The 21,175-nt window shown below is 36.2% G+C and overlaps 1 protein-coding gene across 1 annotated transcript in view; it reads left to right on the top strand.

The window, feature by feature from the left end:
- LOC149090880 (uncharacterized) overlaps positions 1 to 17,390 on the top strand; it is a 112,841-nt gene extending 95,451 nt beyond the window's left edge. Inside the window, exon 2 of the mRNA XM_089264660.1 lies at positions 16,864 to 17,390. Coding sequence (XP_089120786.1) covers positions 16,864 to 17,389 — 526 coding nt within the window. The 3' untranslated portion in view covers position 17,390. The remainder of the gene's footprint in view (positions 1 to 16,863) is intronic.
- The last annotated feature ends 3,785 nt before the right edge of the window (positions 17,391 to 21,175 follow it).

Raw genomic sequence — 21,175 nt, 5'->3', positions numbered from 1 at the left:
GTTAATGCACACACACACTCTCCCTTGCCACATGTATTATGAGTATTTTTATGCCTGTAGCAATTTTAAGGCCCAGCATTTGCATTTGGTTAATCTTGTGAAGTGCTCACATACATACATATGTATGTATATATGTACATTTGATTCTGTGTACGCATGACTGTTTTTGCCTTTTGGAAAAAGTTTCGGATTGATGCTCCATTAAGCCACCTTTCCGTTTATTTAAAGTAAATGCTTTTAATTCGGACTGCAGATCGCCTCTTGTTTAAATATACGACGTGTGACTTAAACGCTGCAATCGAATATCAAAACTTGCTAGCAACGCAAAAGTGACAGACACAGCAAATTCCTCAGTATCTATTTGTCCCCATTTATCGTCAGTTCAGTAACCATACTGCTTGCATGGACTGCAAGACATTCGCCGTCAGTCGGTCGATTTGATAGCGCATTTAAAAACATCGCGGCTGGCGTTTCTACAGTGTCAAAGCGCTGTATGAACCATGCTTTAATCTTGGTCCAGGTAATTTCAGCACTTCTCTCTAATGCTGAACTTAAGGTCACGACCAACGCACTTTCCTTTAATTCATTTTCATTTAAAATAATTTAAGCGGTATTACACCACGATGAAGCGTTGGCGACTGACTTGTCTGGGTTTTATTTAGGTAGTTGCACAGATATACTTTGCACTGTGTCTGTTGTCGTTGTTTGTTTACTTTGCATTTTCATTATAGCCTTTCATGACGCATCTACTGTTCCAATTCTGATGTCGGAACACTATTTTCTTCAGCCATTGTTTTCGCGCAGCGAGTTTCGATCGCACTCTAATTTTAAACACAAATAACTTTTAGAGGTGGAGAGCAATCGATGTCACTATCGAAACTATCGAAGTTGGGGCACTCTGAAGACAGCACTCTGTTAATAACATAACCCAGTTCTCCTACTGGTTCGCTGTACTTGGCGCCCCGCGGAGTACCTCGTCCCGACTCGACGGTCACTTGGCTCTCCTGGTATTGCCGATATATATATCTTTACTAATGCTATACGAGCAACACAGCTTTAATCTAAGAAATAAAGACGAGGAAATTACAACCCGGTCTTTTTACTTATCGGCGACGCCACCACTCCAACACTTTGTTTTGGTGAAGCACTTCGCATTGACTCATTGGTTTAACGATCTCAAATGAGTGTCGCGTAAAGAGTAATACGATTTTCGCTTACACAAAGACTTTCAGCAAAAGACAGTTTGAATAAAAAACTCAACAGAAATTATCTTCGTGCGCATGCAAATACATACATATATAAAGCAAAAATTGCGTGTGATTACCCATACATACGCAAAGACAATGCTGAAATAGACGAAAATTGAAATAACTGTCTCGCTCAGAACGCGACAAAAACAATTTCTGTCTGAGTCTTTTTTATTGTGTGAGTGAAAGACACTTATTTGCAGACAACGAAAATGTATCAACAACTGTTTGCGAGCTATATTTTATATGTAAGTTAACGAGTGCCCCTCGCACGTAGCAACTTAAGACTTTATATATCATTGGCTAAACAGTTTCGCGCATGGTGCTGACGCGGCGAATGCCTGAGTTCAGTGCCCTGATCGCAACGGCCAGCGACGGTAACCTGATCCCTTGCGCATGTCGTAAGAGCAGCGTTATCGCTTATGCTGAAGTCGGCTTGCCGACTATGACGTTGTAGTTTATGCTGTGTCAGCTACAGTGCGTAGCTTAAGCTTGACGATTGTATGCTTAGAATAGCCTCATTCCGATTCGCATTGGAGCGGAAAATCAGTTCTGTTTGAGAGTCCAAAGCTGACGCCAGCTTTCAATAAATATTAATTCAAGTAAATAATTTGTGTTTCAATTGTGTCGGAGACATTGTACCAGCTGAGCTAAAACACCTAAATCTTTTATCGAGTTATAAGTACCGATAACGCCTCATATCAGTCACCTAGCAGCATCAAGCATCGTGGGACTGACTATCATCTCAGAAACTCATCGTTGGACAGACTCATCAAAATAATTTGTATATTAATTTAATAAGCCATCTCCGGTAAATTCAAACTTGTCTGTTCGTTTGCTCAATGCAACTCTAGTTTTATCGACTTATCCGATAATTTATCTCGATACACCTATTCTCGCTTTTATAAATTTGTGGTGCACAAATATTTAAAACTGTAAAGTGTAAAATTGTTAAGTAAAAATATAGAAATGGATTGCCCCACAAGAAATGGACCCTCTAGTATGGATCAAGGTAAAATTAATAAATCTTCGATACATAAAACTAAGTTTTGATAATACATTTAATTGCAGGTCAATCAGGCAGATTTTCCATTATTATAATTATAATAATTTTCCATTATTATATATTATAAAGATTTTCCATTATTATACTGATGTTCAAATATTTATGCATCCCCTCAACGTCTGTGGAGTCGGAGAGAGCTTTCAGCAAGGCGGGACAAATTGTGTCTGATAGGCGGACACGGCTTAAAGAAGAAAATGTGAACGTTTTCCTGTTTTTGAACAAAAATCTATCACTACAATAAAAAACAGAACTTAATAGTTTTTAGGTTTTAGCTTTAAAGGTAATTCAGCTTTTATCTTAAAATGTAATTTCACAAAATTAAAGTGTTCATATAAGCTCAAATTTTTAAGGTCAAAAATCACTGTTTTTTATTGCGACTATCGACCACTGTCGATAGTAGTATAGAACTCTATCGATGGTTTGGAAATTACTATCGCCCTTAATCGATGGGGCCCACCATCGATAGTTTGACACCTCTAATTAGAATGTATTTTAGCATTACAGAATTGCCCCGCCGGCTTCTGACTGTAATAGTGCGGATACTGCAACAATTACGCCGACAGAGGCGAAAAGAAATATTTCAAGAGGTTTGGGGACAACAGATTTGCAAAGTGCCTTACATGTGTAAAAGAATATAAAACAAGCAGCAGGTAAATCAAAATGATTTGCCCTCTATTGGAAGCCTTCTTTGCAATTACATCTGCACTCCCGCTACATCATTAGAATCAGAAAGAGCATTCAGTGAGCGGGCTAAATTATTTCAGAGGCGAACACGAGTCAAAGAAAAAAATATTATCAATCTTTTATTTGTAAACTTTAACTATTGGATCAAGTAGACCTTATATTTCTTATATTCGATTCAAAAAAATTAGTCGTGCTACACTATCGATGGGGTTATCGATATTGTCGATGACACTATCGACCCTATCGGTGGTTCAAATTCAACAATTAACGAATAGATTTTTATAAATACATATATGTATTTCTACACAGCACTTTGAAAATAATAAAACTGTTCAATTATTTGTTTTGTTTCTAATCACTAGTGGCAACCACAACACGTTTATCCTATCCAATTTATCCTACTTAAATTAATTATTTCCAAAGTCGAACTTCAAGCTAAGAATTTATTTATTAAATTTATCCTTATAAAATAAATTAAATTGTGACCTTTTCTTCTTTGTTTTCGCCTTATTTGCTTAACAAGACCATAAAAGCTTTCAACTTTCAACTTCCTTCTTCTGCATTACTCTGTTCTTTGAGTGACTTTCTGACCTCGTATTAGAAAGTTTCGTCAGCTAATTTCCATGTCTGATCGTTTGAGACGAGCGCAGTGGTGTACAGCTTTTACAGCGGTGTACAGCTCAGTTAACTAGGTTGATCGATGCCGTTTCAGCATCAAGTACACCGCCCATCAGCCGATGCAAGCGCACAAGTCGCAGAGTATCCTCTCACAATCGACGGTTTTGCATCGGCTTGGGTCTCCTTATTTGATCGGTTCGAGGATAAGGACTGTTAGTCAACAGCCAGCTTAAAATTCATCTCAACCTTTCTAAAACCACCAAGGAGTCAGGCTCGGCTCTCAGAGAGTTGCATAGTACTATGCACAGATGTTTCACGACAATAGAGCGAGTTCAGATACACACTTCAAATTCGCCGGAACAAGCTAGATCTCTTTTCGGAGCATTCATTGACACGAAAAGGAGAAATTCCAGCCTGGCTGGACGTTAGTCACTTCTTTAGCGAGGGCGTCGTGCTCTTGAGGCTATGGAAGGTGATCTTTCTGTTCCAAAAGTACCTAAGTGACTTCCGAGATCTGCGAACCCTGCTCTTCCCAAACGAATGAACTCGTTCAAAACGCAAATGGACACATTAGGCGAATCGAAGCTTCTGCGCTCAGCGTTCCAAATCTGGCTGGTGACATCCTTTCGTCTCCAATTCTTGTTTTACAAGAGTGCGGAAATTGATGTCCTGATAGGCGCGGATATGCTTCCGACTATTATTCAGGGAGGTTATCATCCTAATAATTGTCGACCTCTTATAGGTCTGAAGACTGTTTTCGGTTGGGCACTGATAGACCCACTTTGACAGAAAGTGAGGGTCGGTTTCAATGCTCTCCGTCCATCACTGAATGATAAGAGCCTGAATAATATTCTTATAATATCAGTCAAACCCGACCCTCGTTCTCCTTGTGCTGTCGAACTACCTTTCATGTCGTGTTCCAAGCAAGTCAGGCTCTTAATCAAATAATCTTTCAGAAAAAGATGACGTTGTTAGGAGTTATCAAGCCGCCTGGATCAACTTCATTCCTGTGACGCGTCTGCGAAGGAATCCACGGTATTCGGAACTGCCGGCGCTTTTTGTGTCTTTCAGAGGAAAGCCGAATGCGTACGGTACTTATAAATAAGTACTGCGCAAACTGCTGGACTTACGAGCACTCCGGGCAATCCTACCATATCAAGGGACGATGGAAAACATGTAGCCAGGATCACCACTCCAAAATAGTGTAAAGTCGTGAAAGAAAAGTGAGCTCGAGAAGTTCCTGTGCATAAAGGACATTGCATACAGAAAAGTAAAACTGAAAATGAGTTCTATGTACGATATAGAAAAGCTGGATGACACTAACTGACTGTTAGAGTGTCATGGTAGAAAGTGTTTTGGTTCATCAAAACCGGAACCGAAGATGAAGCGAATGAAGCGTTCAAGACATGGAAACGGAAAAACGACAAAACAAAAGCAGTGCTAATTTTTTCGATGAGTGCGTCGCAATAAACGACGTGAAGAGATGCATTTACGCAAAAGATATATCGAATGAACTAAAAAACTGAAGTTTTCAAATATTGTTGAAAATCTATCAAAAATTGGCATTACGTTACAAGAAGAGTTATTCGTCATCATGCTACTGGCAAGTCTACCATCATCGTTCGAGAACTTTGTTCTTGCATTAGAGACTCGTGATGAATTTCCAGATTTCAACAGCATAAAATGTAAGTTGACAGAGGAGAATGAGAGGCGAAACATCTGCGATCAAAAAGAGGCTACTCAATCATTTTCGGCAAGACAAAATGACGAGGAAGAAATGAGACGACAGGCAGACGCTGCTATTTCACATGCTATTATTGTGGTCAGCAAGGCCATTAAGTACCGAAATGTACGACGAAAGAGGTGAACGAAAAGTACGGCAAAGAACGGCGCGGGAAAATTAACGAAAAAAGCGAAAGTGAAAAAAAGGGAAAAAATAAAAAAATAAATATACGCATTCAAATCAACGATCGTTTTCTGGCATCATGGAAATACATTGTATGAGTTAGATTGCTTGGGTTATCGATAGTGTAGCAACATCACGTATGTGCACACGTCGCGATTTATTCGATAACTTTGAGAAACACAACGAAAGTTTCGAATTGGCCGGAACTAATTTTACGACGGTCTGTGGCAGAGGCACAGTAGTTATCGATAGTCTGCAAGGCTTTGAAATTACTTTGAAATACGTGTTTTCTGTATCAGGGCTGCAATGTAATTTCATATTAGGTGGCAAGGCAGTTACAATCGGATGGCCTGCATTTAAATGTACAGAGCCATCTTAAAAGCAAAGATATGATGCGTGGATTGGCACTAAACTCTGTAATTTTGATTGTATAAGTTGCTTAAAAAGGAAATGTAACGCTAGATTTGCAGACTCAAAGAATAGATCAAAACAAATATGTGAGTTGATACATAGTGACTTGTGTGGGTCGAACGGCTGTGCTAATATCCGTTACATTCATGTTTGCTTTATGAATCAAAATTATATGAATGAAAGAAATATAAGGTATATTTGATTCAATAGTTATGGTTTACAAATAAAAGAATGTTAATATTTTTATTTTTTTTTTTTTAGTCCGCTTATTGAATGCTCTTTCTGATTCTAATGATGTAGCGGGAAAGCAGATGTAATTACAAAGAAGGCAAATCATTTTGATTTACCTGTTGCTTGTTTTATATTCTTTTCCATAAGACCTAAGACCTGTTGAAATATTTCCAAACCTCGGAAATCATATTTCTTTTCGCCTGTGTCGGCGTAATTGTTGCAGTATCCTGCTGCAATCATAAGCCGACGGGGCAATGCTGTAATGCTAAAATACATTCTAATACTTAACCAATACCTTCTTGAAAGAAGCGGTCAATTTTGTATAAGCATATAATATAGTAATACTTTTATAATAATTAAGTTTTTACGCTCAAATTGAAGAAACCCAAAAATATCGACGACACTACTGATAACAATCGCGTTTTTTTACCATCGATATAATGATAGCTCGATGGTACCCTAAATTCGATAGTTTTGATAGTGACATCGATTATTCTCCACCTCTAGGGTCTACAGGGCTGAAGCCAGTTGGCTGCACAGCAATTGCTCTGGAAAAGAGTTCAAAGAAGTTCCAGAAAAAAGTATAGAATGGTCGGATACTCAAAGTCATCAAAAGCAAAAGCAGAGACGTGTATTTCGTGAGTCAACTAAAGTACCATACGTATGATCCTGGCTATGGCTGCAGAACACGAAACCAAGGTGACATATGGTGGGTCTGCTCGATGAGATAGGCATGTCCAACTGCCACATTACGCCAGCAGTGGAACCTAACTTCCAAGTAAACTGCGAGAGAAAATCGTGTAAACGCGTTGATATCACAAAGTAGCCTTAGTCTACGAGAAGACCGAAGGGGAGATTACTTTCGGATTGGGTTAGAGCCTCCACTGATATCAAGTAAAGTAAAAATGTATGAGGATAACGTAAGCGCGTTAAATATTGTGAACAACCCTATATATTATGTACGAAGCAAACATATTGATACTGAATATCATCATATACGAAATTGTTATGAAAATAAGTAAATCAATTTATATTATTGTCCATCAAATGAAGTGCCGATGGCTTAACTATGACTATGCCAAGAGCAAAGTATATAAAATGTACAAGTTGATCGGCTGCTCAAGCATGAACATAACACATACATAACAATATAGACAATGCGCCTTATCCGACACCAAGCAATACATATGTCATCCCTCTGTTGCAGCGACCAATGCAGCGGCTAATATAAAAAGGGAGACTTAAGGAAACATCTGTGCACTTGTTTGTATGGGAAAATGCACCCTTGCAGTGACTGGAAGCAGTTTCAAGAGTCTCTGTTAGGTATATAAGAGCGAGGATTTTAAGCAATAAATAGTTCAATTTTGATCTTGAATTCGTCAAGTGTGGAGTTGTTTTATTTAACGCTCAAACATCGGCCTAATGTAAATATAAGACTTAACGAAGAGTGTTGATCTGGTAGATCTCATATTAGTGCAACGCTATCGTGTAATTAGCTATTTAGAAACATAATAAACTCAGTCTCAAAAGGACAACCAAACGTTCTTCTCATCCACTCGCTCACAAATACTCAAATACACAAATGCTACAACAAGGGGTTTATTTATTTTAAAATAGTATATATTTATTCCTCCTTTTGCGTTAAATACAGCCTGAACTTTTAGTTTGGACCAAATTTCATTATTTCCTTGAAGGTATCATCCCGTACACGATGTTTGTTGAATAATCTTTTTGATATCAGGAAAGCCCAAACATTTCTATTTGCTTATATCCGGATTTTCCGCAGGTCAGGGTAGAACGGCTTGGTTTAAGTTCCTCAAAAACTTTCTGAGTGTTGATCTTTTAGGGCAAGAAGAAAATATCTTGCTGTACCAAGTTATTGGTTGGAAATAGTTTGTTTCCTAAAGCAAAAGCATGCTCATTTAATATAAGCAGATATCCTGATTGATTTAGGGTGCTCTCTATTGGCACAACTGTAAGAAGTTTTGCTTTAGATTATATTGAAAAGATAAAGCAGCGTTTCAGTTTCACGGCTCATTTGAAAAGAGTCTTATGCATTTAAGTCGAAAAAAGTAAGCTGCAGTGCAGCCTCTTACCAGCCTCTTTGAGATTCGCTGCCAATTGAGGGCACTTAGTACTTAGCTCGCAGGTATTCGTGTATTGTCTAAATATTTATGTCTACAGCATGTTCATGCTTGAACAAAATTAGTTTTGCAGTTTATTTGTGTTTTCAGCTTTAAATTTAAAGTATTTTTTTAAGTATGCCAAAATGATGTCGGACGGTATTTAAAAAAAATTTTTTTGTTTGCTTTTATTATTCTAAGTTATATCTATTTTTAGCTTTAAAAACGTGCTAGATAGAAAAGGTAATAGCTATCAGGTTGCAGACTACATACTCGGGTTAACAGCGTTTGCGCTGTGAATGAGTATTCTGATACCGGTAACGCTTGAATGCAACGTTATTTTTTTTGTATAGTCAGTATTCATAATTTAAAAATATATAATTTAATGGTCGCTTTTGAATATGGTATCCATTTAAATTACTCACCAACAGGCCAATTATCAAACACAGTCTGAGCAATGTCGCCAGCAGAATCTGTTGCATTAAAAACAAATTCTTTTGTTTTACCGCTAACCAAAATCAAACGTAAGTTGATCTGTAAGAAAAAAAAAAACTTTGAAGTTTTATGTATACAAGTTTTTATAAATCATTATATGTTGATCTGGAAATTCTCACCTAAGTGACCACGCTATCATGTTCTTAGCTATTAATAAGCATAATAAACTCAGTTTCACTAAAACAACCAAACGTTGCGTACATATGTATCAGAACACTCCACAAGATTGACCAAATGGAAATGCTGGACTTTAACATTGCTACAGGCAGCAAGAGCTTCACACACAGGCATATAGTTCATAGTACATGTAGCAACGGAGAGTGTGTGTGTGTGTGTGTGCTCATCGCGAAAACATTTTCTTTCATATCCATCCAAACAAATAATAACGAAAACGCAAATATTTTGTTCGAGCTTGGCGAACGGTTTAAAGAGTTCGGAATACTCTTCATACAGCAGGGCAGTCTAACGCGACATGCATACATACATTTACACATTTGAGAGAGCAGAGAGCAGAAAGAGAGAGACAGAGCCAGAAAAAAATTGAGGATAGAGGCATCCTTTATTCAACATTTGACCATCTCGGTCGAGCGCATGAAGCAAAATGATTGTGCTTTCGTATATTTTCGTAGACCGAACCTAAAAGTGAAGGGCCGAGCAATTACGAAATTGATAGGACCAACTAGACAGATTTTTCGGTGTTGAAAAACTTTGTACTACATAGGTTATGTGTTTTCTGGTCAGTGGTAGTATTAATGTTTTTTATCATATACGAATATCTGGTCGCATTGAATTATGCTCCTTTTACTTCCTCCAAACATTTTAAAGTGCGTAGTATTGGTGGCGCATACTAATCTATAAAAATAAAGATAATCCTTAAATCAAAGTAAAACAAAAGGCTCTATTCTTTCTTAGAATATTAAAACAAGTCTTCCAACAGAAACTTTCAAAACGAAATCATAGTGTTTAAATGTGTGTATATACCGAAGCACAATACGCTTTTTATAAATATGAGGGTGGATATACAGGTGGGGGGTAAATTTCAACAAAAATCGATATTATATAAAATGCATCATAATATATATTTTAAATTTGGAGACCCTAGCTTTAAAGATGTATAATTTTATAACTGATTTTCGATAGGGTGTTTTATCGATAAAAAAAAATATCGGAATGAATTCTAAGTGATAAACTCAATATATATACGGACACTTTTAAAAAATTTGAAGTCTCTATCTCTTATATCTTCTGAGATCGACACGTTCATACATACGGTCAGACGGACAGACAGACAGCCAGACAGACAGAAGATCAAGAATATATATACTTTGTGGGGTCTGCTACTCCTCCTTCTGCCTTCTGATTTCCCATTTTCAATGGGTTCACAGGGTATAAAAAGATAAGTTTAAAAATAGCTTTTCTCAGCAAGACTCTTTGGGTTCTGCCGTTCAAATAGGATGAAATCCACGACACAAGGCAAATGTTTTACTGGATTCAGTATAAATAAGATGAGTTTGCTTTTTTTAATAAAACTGTCATTAACAAGGAAAATAAATTCTAGTAAACGTTGATCGATTCTGAACAAAACCATGCTGAGATGGTTGAGTAATCGATATGCAAAAATGTTGCAAGGCCGTTGTTATAATTTTCTCAAATAATTTCGGAATAACAGATAATTTCTCAGTGTCAATATAATTGAAAAAATCAGATCTTCCGCTTTTTTATACTCATTCACGAAAGTGAAATGGTTTTGTGCAATGTCCGTCTTGCTGTGCCACCGTCTGTCCGTATGAACGCAGTCTATTTCGGCGCTATTGAAGCTTGAAATTTGGAACAATTTGGATTTATAAAGTGTTAAAATTTTCCCAAAATCGGAAAATGCATTTTCCGATATGCCAGATATCATATTAGTTCAAGAGCTTGAAAGCTGAAATTTGGAATGTAGATCGGCATCGACCACCCAAGATCACGCGCTATAGCAGATATTTCTACGCCCATTTGGGGGCGTGGCAAATCGGATAAAACAATATCTCCTAGAGTTTTTAGGCTAGAACGTTAACATTTTGCACGTGAGCTAATGTTATGATTCTATAAAGATTGATTTCCCCCCACAGCACTATGGGTAAAAAGTCGATTTTTTTGGCATTTATTCAAAAAAAATTTTGTTTACAATTTAAAATTTTCTTTTATTTATTGAATATATATACTTCAACTAGATTGAATTGTATTTTTTTAAAAATTTAGCGACTACCATTAATATTTTACACATACTCAAAGTCAGCTGTTGCATAGTTGCGTTTGATATATAAAAAGCGCGGGAAATTTTGTTCAACTTGCAATTAAAGTGGAGCTTTTGTGTAAACATAAACAAAAAAAAGTGTATAATGGAAAACGTACCTAATGGTGTGTACAATAAGTTATTGCTATTACTTTTTGATTGTAATTGTGTTATTGTCCAGTTGTCCAGTGTGTTGTCTGTGTGTATTTTTAGCTAAAAATTAACAAATGTACTTGTGTTCCGTGGAGTATTACTTTTGTGCAGCACACCACTTCACAGAGGTTTGATATAACAGTTGTTGTGTATTATGTCCAGGTTCGGAATCTATTAACCTCGTTTGCTCCTTTTTGTTCCTTTTGGAAAAAAATTAGTTTTTGCAGTTAAAAACGAGTTTTGTCGTGCAGAGCTTGTGGAGGTATGGACCAACAACAACCGCCAAGAAGACGCGGTAAAAAACTTTATTATTGAAAAAATGATCAGAAGTGGCAAAAGAAAAATTGAAATGTAGGCCAAAAGATATATGTTTCTCTGAAACAAAAGCCGAAGTGCGTCTACAAAATCAGTTAAATCATACGGTTGATCGCATCCTTGATATGCAGCAAGATGTCCTTAATGTTTCTGAAACAACACATTATAAATTGATTTTGAGTTATGGATTTGATGGTTCAACAGGGCAAAGTATCTATAAGCAAAGATTTCAATCGGATCTTAATGCCTTGGATCAATCACTATTTGTAACAACAGTAGTTCCTTTAAAATTAGTTGATAACCAAAATCAAATAATTTGGCGCTACGTTACGCCACAATCAGTACGATACTGCCGTCCACTGAATATTGGATTTATCAAAGAAACTACTGACCTTATATTAAAGGAAAAAAACGATTTGGACCAGCAAATACAAAATCTTTGTAATCATTTGTATGTTTTTCAAAGAAAAACTATACATATTGCATATGAACTCCATATGACGCTTATCGATGGGAAAGTTTTGAATATTTTAACTGGGACTAACTCCTGCCAATCATGTCCCTTATGTGGAGCCAAACCCATTCAACTTCTTAACACCAGTGATTTCAACTCGGAAATTTTTAGAACTTCTTCTACGAATTTGCAATATGGAGTTAGCCCTCTGCATGCTTGGATTCGATTCCTTGAGTTTGTATTGAAAATATCGTACAGAATCGAAATTAAAAAATGGCGTGTTAAGGATGTCGACAAACAAAAGGTATCATTGCGTAAACAAGAAATTCAGCGCAGGCTGTGGGATGAAATGGGTCTTCATGTGGATAAACCCAGGCCTAATGGAAGTGGAAATAGCAATGATGGGAATACAGCAAGACGAGCTTTCGGAAATGTTGATCTATTTTCATCGATTTTAAATTTCAACGCTGATATTTAAAAAAAAATTTTATATAATACTTATAAGCATATCATGCGAATATAAAGTTGACTCAACAAAATTTAAAAAGTTTTCCTCTGAAACATTTAGTTTGTATATGTCAACTTATTCTTGGTATCCGATGTCCCCAACTGTTCACAAAATTTTGGTGCATGGATATCAAATTATGGGCAGTTGCATAATTCCTGTTGGCATATTAGGAGAGAACGCGTCTGAAGCCCGGAACAAGCTGTATAGAAATGATAGGAAATCTCACGCCAGGAAATGTAGCCGATTAGAGAATTTAACTGATATATTTAATAGGGCTTTAGACTCATCTGATCCACTTCTCTCTTCACTCAGTTTAAAAGAACGCGAAAAGAAAAACAAGAAAAAAAATTCCCAAAAGAAGTTATTGAACTTTTGGAAGATCCCAATTTTTAATTACCAGCAACATTTGAAGGCTTAATGGAGCCAACCTTAGTTGAAGAAGAAAATGAAGACGAAAATGAGGATGAGGATGAGGAAAATGAAGATCAAAACATAGATGATAAAAGTTTAGAGTTAAATTTTGAATTAGATGAAGAAAATGAAGACCATTCAGTTTAAAATTATATCGCATATATTTTATATATCCCTAAGAGTCTTCAAATATTAATATTTGCTTGCAGTTGAATGAAATATAATAAAAATATAATTTAAAGTTGCTAAAAGTGTACAAAAAAGTTATTAAAAATAATTTGAGCCCACAGGTAATGATTTTTAATTTCATATAATATGTAAAAGGGGCGGAAAATTTGAATGCCACGCCCAATTGTAAAAAAAAAAAAATCCGAATTTCCTTTTTAATATTAATAATATATTCCTAAAATTTCAAGTTCCTAGCTCTTCATTTACAATTAATGCCAAAAAAATCGACTTTTTACCCATAGTGCACAGGGGGCGTGACAAATCGGACCTGAAGATATTGTGATTTTTCAATCCACCAACTATCTTATGACGTCTCTTTCAACGTCCCAGTTGGAATCTACCAACTTTACATGACATCAATTTCAACGTCTTCACTTTCATTTCCACTATACACATTCAGATCACTGGGAATCTCTTCCGCTGGCATACGTCTCAAGGCTTCATTCAGATATCTATAAATTCGCTTGTTTACTAAAGACCTCTGTCACCAGACTTTTGAGACAATTTTGTTTGGTGCCTTTCCTGGTAAGCATTTGTTTTAAAAGTCTTATAACGCTTTTTACCTGTAAATTTATTTTTTGTATCGAGCAAAAATCAGAAAAGCCTGACCCAGTAAACGATTTATCCTGGTCTGCAATGATACGTGTTGGTACGCCAAATATTGATATTGCCGATTTTACGGCATCTATACAACTTTCACGGCTAATATTTACGTTGTGAACGCATCTATTTGTACTATAATTTATTCCTTTTGATCTTTTTCACCGCTTAATTTACCCGTGATATGGACTGTGTGCCATGTGACATCTATTTTCGATATGGGGTGAAGTTCAATTGGCAACTTTCCTGGTGGAGGTTTGGCCAATTTACAAGTAATGCAATTATCTGCAAACTTTTGTGCATATTTAGCCATATGCTCGAACCTGTAAAACTCGTACATTTTGTCTAGAGTTTTTTCCCAACTAAGATGTACAATCGCTTCGTGAACATGATTCACTACGAACCACTTAAAAGAAGTTTTTGATGCACTTTCATTCATTATTTGAAATTTTTTGAATAATTAAGGCCGTTTTTGAGTCCTCCTGTGTTTCTGCTATAAGCCGTTTGTCACTTATTTTAGCTATCAAAACATGTTTATTTTCCAAGCTTGTACAAGATTAAGCCATTATTTCATTTGCCCCTGGATTACGGGAAAGGAAATCAACACGAGCCATTTTGACATTCGGTCTATATTGAATACCGAAATCAAAAGACTGCACGTATGGTCACCATCGACGGAGTCTTGGAGTGATTTCGATTTTTTATTTCTTGTGGCTTTCAGAGAGTTACATTCAGATAGTGTCGGAAAAAAGGGGGTCGAAAAAAAGTTTTTTTTTTTTTTTTTTTTTTTTTTTTTTTTTTTTTTTATACGGAGTTTTTAAATCAGTTAATTTCGATGGCAACGAAGGGTCGCCTTGAAAAGCTACATTGTTTTTGTGCAGTTGCATTGATTATTGAATAGATATAACTAATTCAAAGTAATGACTTGCTTACTAAAGCCAGCAGAAGATGGTAAAAATACACGTGTTGCTAACAACAGCTGTCAATGGATATCGCTTTTTAGGAATTTTTCGGGAAAACTCATAGTTCTGCACATTATTTTCAAAGTTTTCAAAATTACTGCACATTAAGAATAGCCTAGAGTGTTTAGTGCCTCTGCTAGGTCTTCATCTTCTCCATCCTCGTTGTCACTTGATAGACTCGACATATCCACATCCGACATATCCACATCCGTCAAACCATTTATAGCGAACTCTCAAAACCATTATTTAATTTCTATTAACAAGATCCAACAATAAATAAAAATCACACACAAGTCACACAATAAGTGCAAGCAGTTGTGAAATAGCTACTGATAACACATTTTGCCGTGGAGCCCGAAAAGTGCCTCAAGGCTCTTATCACTTTTACGAGGCTACAAAGTACGGCTCCAACATTTTTGCACATATTAAACTGCATTTAAATAGTACAGTATCTCACATGTCACGAAAAAAATGTTGAAACAGTTACAAATTCGCTTATATCAGCACTCCAAGAGACAATGTGCAGCAGCTGAATTTTTAGTGCTAAATAATATATGATTCGATATGTTTAGTAAAAGTACTGTTTAAAGGGTCCGAGAGCTTTAAAACTTTATCAGAGCATTTATGCAAGTATTTTTAACAGTCCTACCATTTTTAAATTAACCAAAAGCTCGAGATCCCCTGAAGCCTTCAAGCAAATGATATTTAAATAATAATTCGCACACACGCACACACAAAAAAAATACAAACACACACACACGCACACTTGTGAATTCAATCATGAACGCTTTAGACATAATTTGTACTACTATTTAACATAAAGTTTAAACCACATATTTTTAGATAAAAATTGTTAAATATAGTCATAATATTGTACAAAAATGTGAAAGTGTATGACAATCCAATTTATATATATATTTATACCCTGTAAAACTATTTTTTTTTTTAAATGAGGAAAAATTTGTTTTTTTTTTTTTTTTTTTTCATTTTACCTATAACAAATTTAGAAAATTAAGATCAGTAGTCTTAATATTTTACATCTAATTCGATATTCAAATTGTATAAATCATGTCTATCTTCGTTTTCCTTTTCAATTTCCGGTTTCGCTTATATCATCCTATCGTTACTGAGACGTAAATAATGGACGCTCAATCAGAGCAAATATTCCAATCAGTTGAAAATTTAATTGTTTTGAAGAGAGAGAGAGAGTTTTAAGTGCATCAGTATCCTCTGAAAAACATTCGTGATGTTGTTAAATTTACTGCTCTTTCGAACAATTTAATTTGTATAAATTTTGTTGCGAGCTTTTGTTGCGTTTCTTATTCTTGACGAAAACGCAACAAAAGCTCGCAACAAAATTTATACAAATAATCCATTAGCTAGTATTCATGGATCAAAACTATGTGCACAGCTGGGACACAGAATACGAAGCATAGTTAATCATTTATATTTTAATAAATGCGCACACAACGCTCAAAATTTGTCACTTTTTATATAAAGCTCAGAGGAAATAGCAAATAGAGTGTTCTTGTCGTACAAGATAAAAAGCAAGTTTTATCTTCACCTAAGTGACAGGTTTTGCATAATAAACTTCCTTATGAAGAACTTTATTTCACGAAGAGCTCGACTCTTTTGAGTTTCTCAAGATTCTACCCGTGAATAAGTTGTTTTGATTTTTTATAGATTCCGGCTTGTTTTTGGCAAATATTTTTAATAAAATTAAAAAATTTGACAACTTGAGCAGACATAATGTTTTCCATACTTTCGTCCATATTGTTATTCATTTTCTCAACGATAAACACATTGTTTTAACTCTATTTGGTAATTTTTGTTTTATCATACGTCTAGAAATTTTTAACGCTGAAATTTATATTTTACTAAAAAATTATTCTCTAATAATAGAGGGTACAGACAATACGTTTGCACTTAAACTTTATCACTAATTGCCTCTATTTGTAAGTTATACTCTACGAAACACAAACAATATTTTTATTTTTTAGCTAAAATACACGACAAGAAAACATTGGAAAACAAGTAAGAAAGCTCTAGTCGAAAGTGCACTGCACTGCACTGCACACACACACACACACACACACACACACACACACACACACACACACACACACACACACACACACACACACACACACACACACACAGAGACACACACACAGAGACACACACACACACACATACACACACACACACACACACACACACACACACACACACACACACACACACACACACACACACACACACACACACACACACACACACACACACACACACACACACACACACACACAGACACACACAGACACACACACACACAGACACACACACACACACAGACACACACAGACACACACACACAGACACACACACACAGACACACACACACACACACACAGACACACACACACAGACACACACACACACACACACACACACACACACACACACACACACACACACACACACACACACACACACACACACACACACGCACACGCACACGCACACACACGCGCACACACACACACGCGCACACACACACACGCGCACACACGCGCACACACACGCACACACACACACACACACACACACACACACACACACACACACACACACACACACACACACACACACACACACACACACACACACACACACACACACACACACACACACACGCGTAATCATAATGTTGAAATGTATGTATATACCGAACCACAAGTCTCTAGTATTTGATATACGACTTTTACAAAGATGAGGGTGAGGGGGCGGATATAGAGGCGGGTGGTAAATTTTAACAAAAACCAAAATTGTATAAAATGCGTCTTAGTATATATTTAATATATATTTTATTTGGACTCTCTAGCTTTAAAGATGTAGAAGATATAATTTTATAACTGATTTTCGATAAGGTTTTTTTATCGATAACAAAATAACGGGATGAGTTATCGATTTTAGTGATAAACTCGATATGCGCGCGCTACATACGGACATTTAAAAAAAAGTTGAAGTCTCTAGCTCTTATATCTTCTGAAATCGACGCGTTCAAACATACGGACGACGGACGGACGGACAGACAGACGGACATGGCTAAATCGACTCAGCTCGTCGCACTGATCAAGAATATATATACTTTGTGGGGTCTGCCACGCCTCCCTCTGCCTGTTACATACATTTTAACAAAACCATTATACCCTGATTTACCATTTTCAATGGGTTCAGGGCATAATGAGACAATGAGACAAATGTACTCAAAAATTGGAATTGACAATTTATAGTACGTATAGTATTGTTTTCCATTTTTAAAGTTTAAAGTTTTCTTTTTATTTACCGCAGCATTGAACTTCAAAGTTGCACAAACAACAGAGTAACAACGCGCTCTGCTAACTGCGCAGTAAGCAGCGCTGCAGTGTGAGCAATATTATGAGAATTTATTTGTTAAATAATTTAATTTCTAGATGTACAATCTTAATGAAACTTTCAGAACGTTCAAATGTATGTACATTCCAAAGCACAAGTCTCTAGTACATGAAATACGTCTTTTATATATTTATATAAGGGTGAGGGGGTAGATATCAAGGTGGGGGTAAATTTTAATAAAAATCTAAATTGTATAAAATGCATCTTAATATATGTTTTAAATTTGGCGACTCTAGTTTTAAAGATGTAGGAGATATAATTTTATAACTGATTTTGGATAAGGTTTTTATCGATAAAAAAGTATCGAAATGAGTTATCGTTTTTTAGTGATCAACTCGATATGCGCGTGATATATACGGACATTTTAAAAAAAAGTTGAAGTCTCTAGCTCATATATATTCTGAGATCGAAACCAGCATGAAATAAAATTCACAACATTGTATGCAGCTTCGCGATTGCCTCCTCATGTGTTTGTGATACAACCATGATGTCGTCCATGTATACCACGACATACGAATGTGCGAAGTCGCCCAATGGTGGAACACAGACGGTGCGTTTTTTAACCCAAAGGGCATAGTGATAAATTCGCATTTATCCACTATCTAACTATTTCTTTATCCTCAATACTTTGACGGTATGGTCTCCGATGCACAGTCTTATTAGGATCAATCAGACAGATCACCTGCACTAACCTGTTTTTTTTTTTTTTAAGTTCAGTTACTCTGTCTCAAGGCCTGAAATATTCGCTGCATTTCGGCTTGCAATTTTGTTAAGCGAAATAAACAAACTGAACTTATTTGAATGTGAGAGTTATTGTGGTCAGACTTAGCAGTGGTCTTGTCTTGGCTAAAAGTAGAGCCATTCAACTTCAATGTGTTTGTCTCTAACAAAATTCGCGTCATACACCAGCTCACAATCGGCAGTGGCATTACGTGCCAACTGAAATTAATCCTACGGATATGTTATCCATAGGAGCGTCACCGTTGGAGCTCTTGAACTCAAAATTACGGATGCATGGACCATCTTTCTTGCAACAGGAAAAATGTTATTGGCCTAGAAACTGCTTGTCTGAAGCATGCCTTCCTGAAACTCGTTAGTTTTTTTCTCGACAGAGCATGTAAATATCTCGTTGTCATTTAAACATATAATTTTGTTTTTGAATAATTAAACACATTTTTGGTTATGTTCATAAATTCATCCGGAAATTAAAATCACCTAAGATGATATCGGACGATTTTCGTCAAGGATCGTTCTTATTATGTCGTCTTGTTCAAAGAGCTTAATTGCAATCGGAATACTCTACCCTACAGACTGGAGAGAATATACATTTATCAAGCGCCATTTATTCGCTATCTCCGCTTATGGATGATTTTGGTCTAGTAAGAGCTGGGGGTCGTTTGGGATATTCACGACTTCGATACCCAAAAACCATCCCTTAACCTTCGCTATAATCTCCCATCTTCATCAAATGCATCACCAAGCAGGACGCAGGCTTTGCTTGGAGCGATTCGACTGCAGTTTTGGCCCATAAGCGGCATGAAAACTGTTGCCTGATCATTGCAAAAATTTATAATTTGCTGCAGATCTTGACCTCGCCTAATTGAGCATATAATGGCGGACTTGCCTAAGGAGCTTGCACAGTGCGCGTATTGAAAATTCTGCTGATCTTGTAGTTTCCTGATTGTCGACCACTTATCGATTTCCCCGACCCAGACATATCTTGGATTTATCATAATCGCCTCGGTGCAGCAGCTAATAAGTGCTCTTAATAGTTAATACATTTTTCTTAATTAAATCTTTTGCTTTTTTTCATTCTCGTTCGCTGTTATTGCAAACACATAACAAAATATGGGCATTTCGGCTGCTTTGTTACTTGCGTACTCCTCCTTACTTATATTCGTTAAACTCTATCCAAAAATTGTCTTCATTTGCTTACTTACATATTTTTAGGTCTCGCATCTTAACTTTGACGAGACAATAATGAGCTAAATTAAATTGTATGAACATTAAGCATGTATTCCAGCACCGTTTCAAATTTCCGTTAATTATATATGAAGTCTATTTCAACGCTTTCATTATCATCAAATTCCGCGGAAATCTGTTTGCATAGCTAACAAACTTTTTTTAAGTTTTTTTTTTTTACTTGCACGCACATGTATATGTATGTACATATGTACATATATGAACAGGTGCAACGGATCGAAGATCGCATCCCATTTCGTTTACTGAACTTAATCAGATACTAATTTTTTTTTTTTTTTTGATTCCTTCTAATAGACAAACCCACGATCATTATAATGAAATCAGGAGCTTAAATATAAGTTACCCGCCACGTTAATTCCGAGCCCTGCCCTGGGTTCGAATCCGAGTCTTCGCGATCTAGCACCACGTCGCTAATCACAACGCCACCTCATTTGTAAAAGTCATGATGTCAAAAGTGAAATAGATTTACTGCTGCAGCGCCATCTAGCAAATCTAAACCAAACTGCTGATGTGATTCCAAGAATGTGCTAGAATTAGCAAACTAAAAAAGTATGGTTAAAATTTCAATTTCCATGTACTTAAAAATATAAGAGAAATATAAAACTCATTTAATGAATTACCTATATATAAATATTTTGACACAATTAAAATAATGAACATCAATTGCACCCCTGGAGTCGAACCCGAGACCTCTCGATCGAGCGCCACAGCGCTAATCACAACGCCACTTCTATATTGTGATGGAAAAACTTAAATACATTCACTGATGCAGCGCCATCTAGCAAATCTTAACTATACTAACTGTTGAGAGCAGTAGCACAACAACAGCAATGTGATTCTAGGAATATGCTATAAGTTGGAATGTACGTTTTACGTCGATTGACTTAACGGAATTAAATGAAACTTTCAGCATATGATCAACATATTTTATTAAATATTTGATATATTTAAAAAAATGCCAAATCAGTCACAATTAGCTATGTATACTGGCATCTGACCTGCACTGGGGAGTTTGCTGAATTTGGAGTCGGTATCAAAAAAATAGCAAAAACTGTATTTTTATAAAA

The sequence above is a fragment of the Drosophila navojoa genome, chromosome X (genome assembly GCF_054131105.1).
Source record: "Drosophila navojoa isolate 15081-1374.11 chromosome X, UAZ_NAV_1.0, whole genome shotgun sequence".
Lineage (NCBI taxonomy): Eukaryota > Metazoa > Arthropoda > Insecta > Diptera > Drosophilidae > Drosophila > Drosophila navojoa.
The sequence above is the reverse complement of the archived record's forward strand: the minus strand, read 5'-3'. Positions and strand labels throughout refer to the sequence as shown.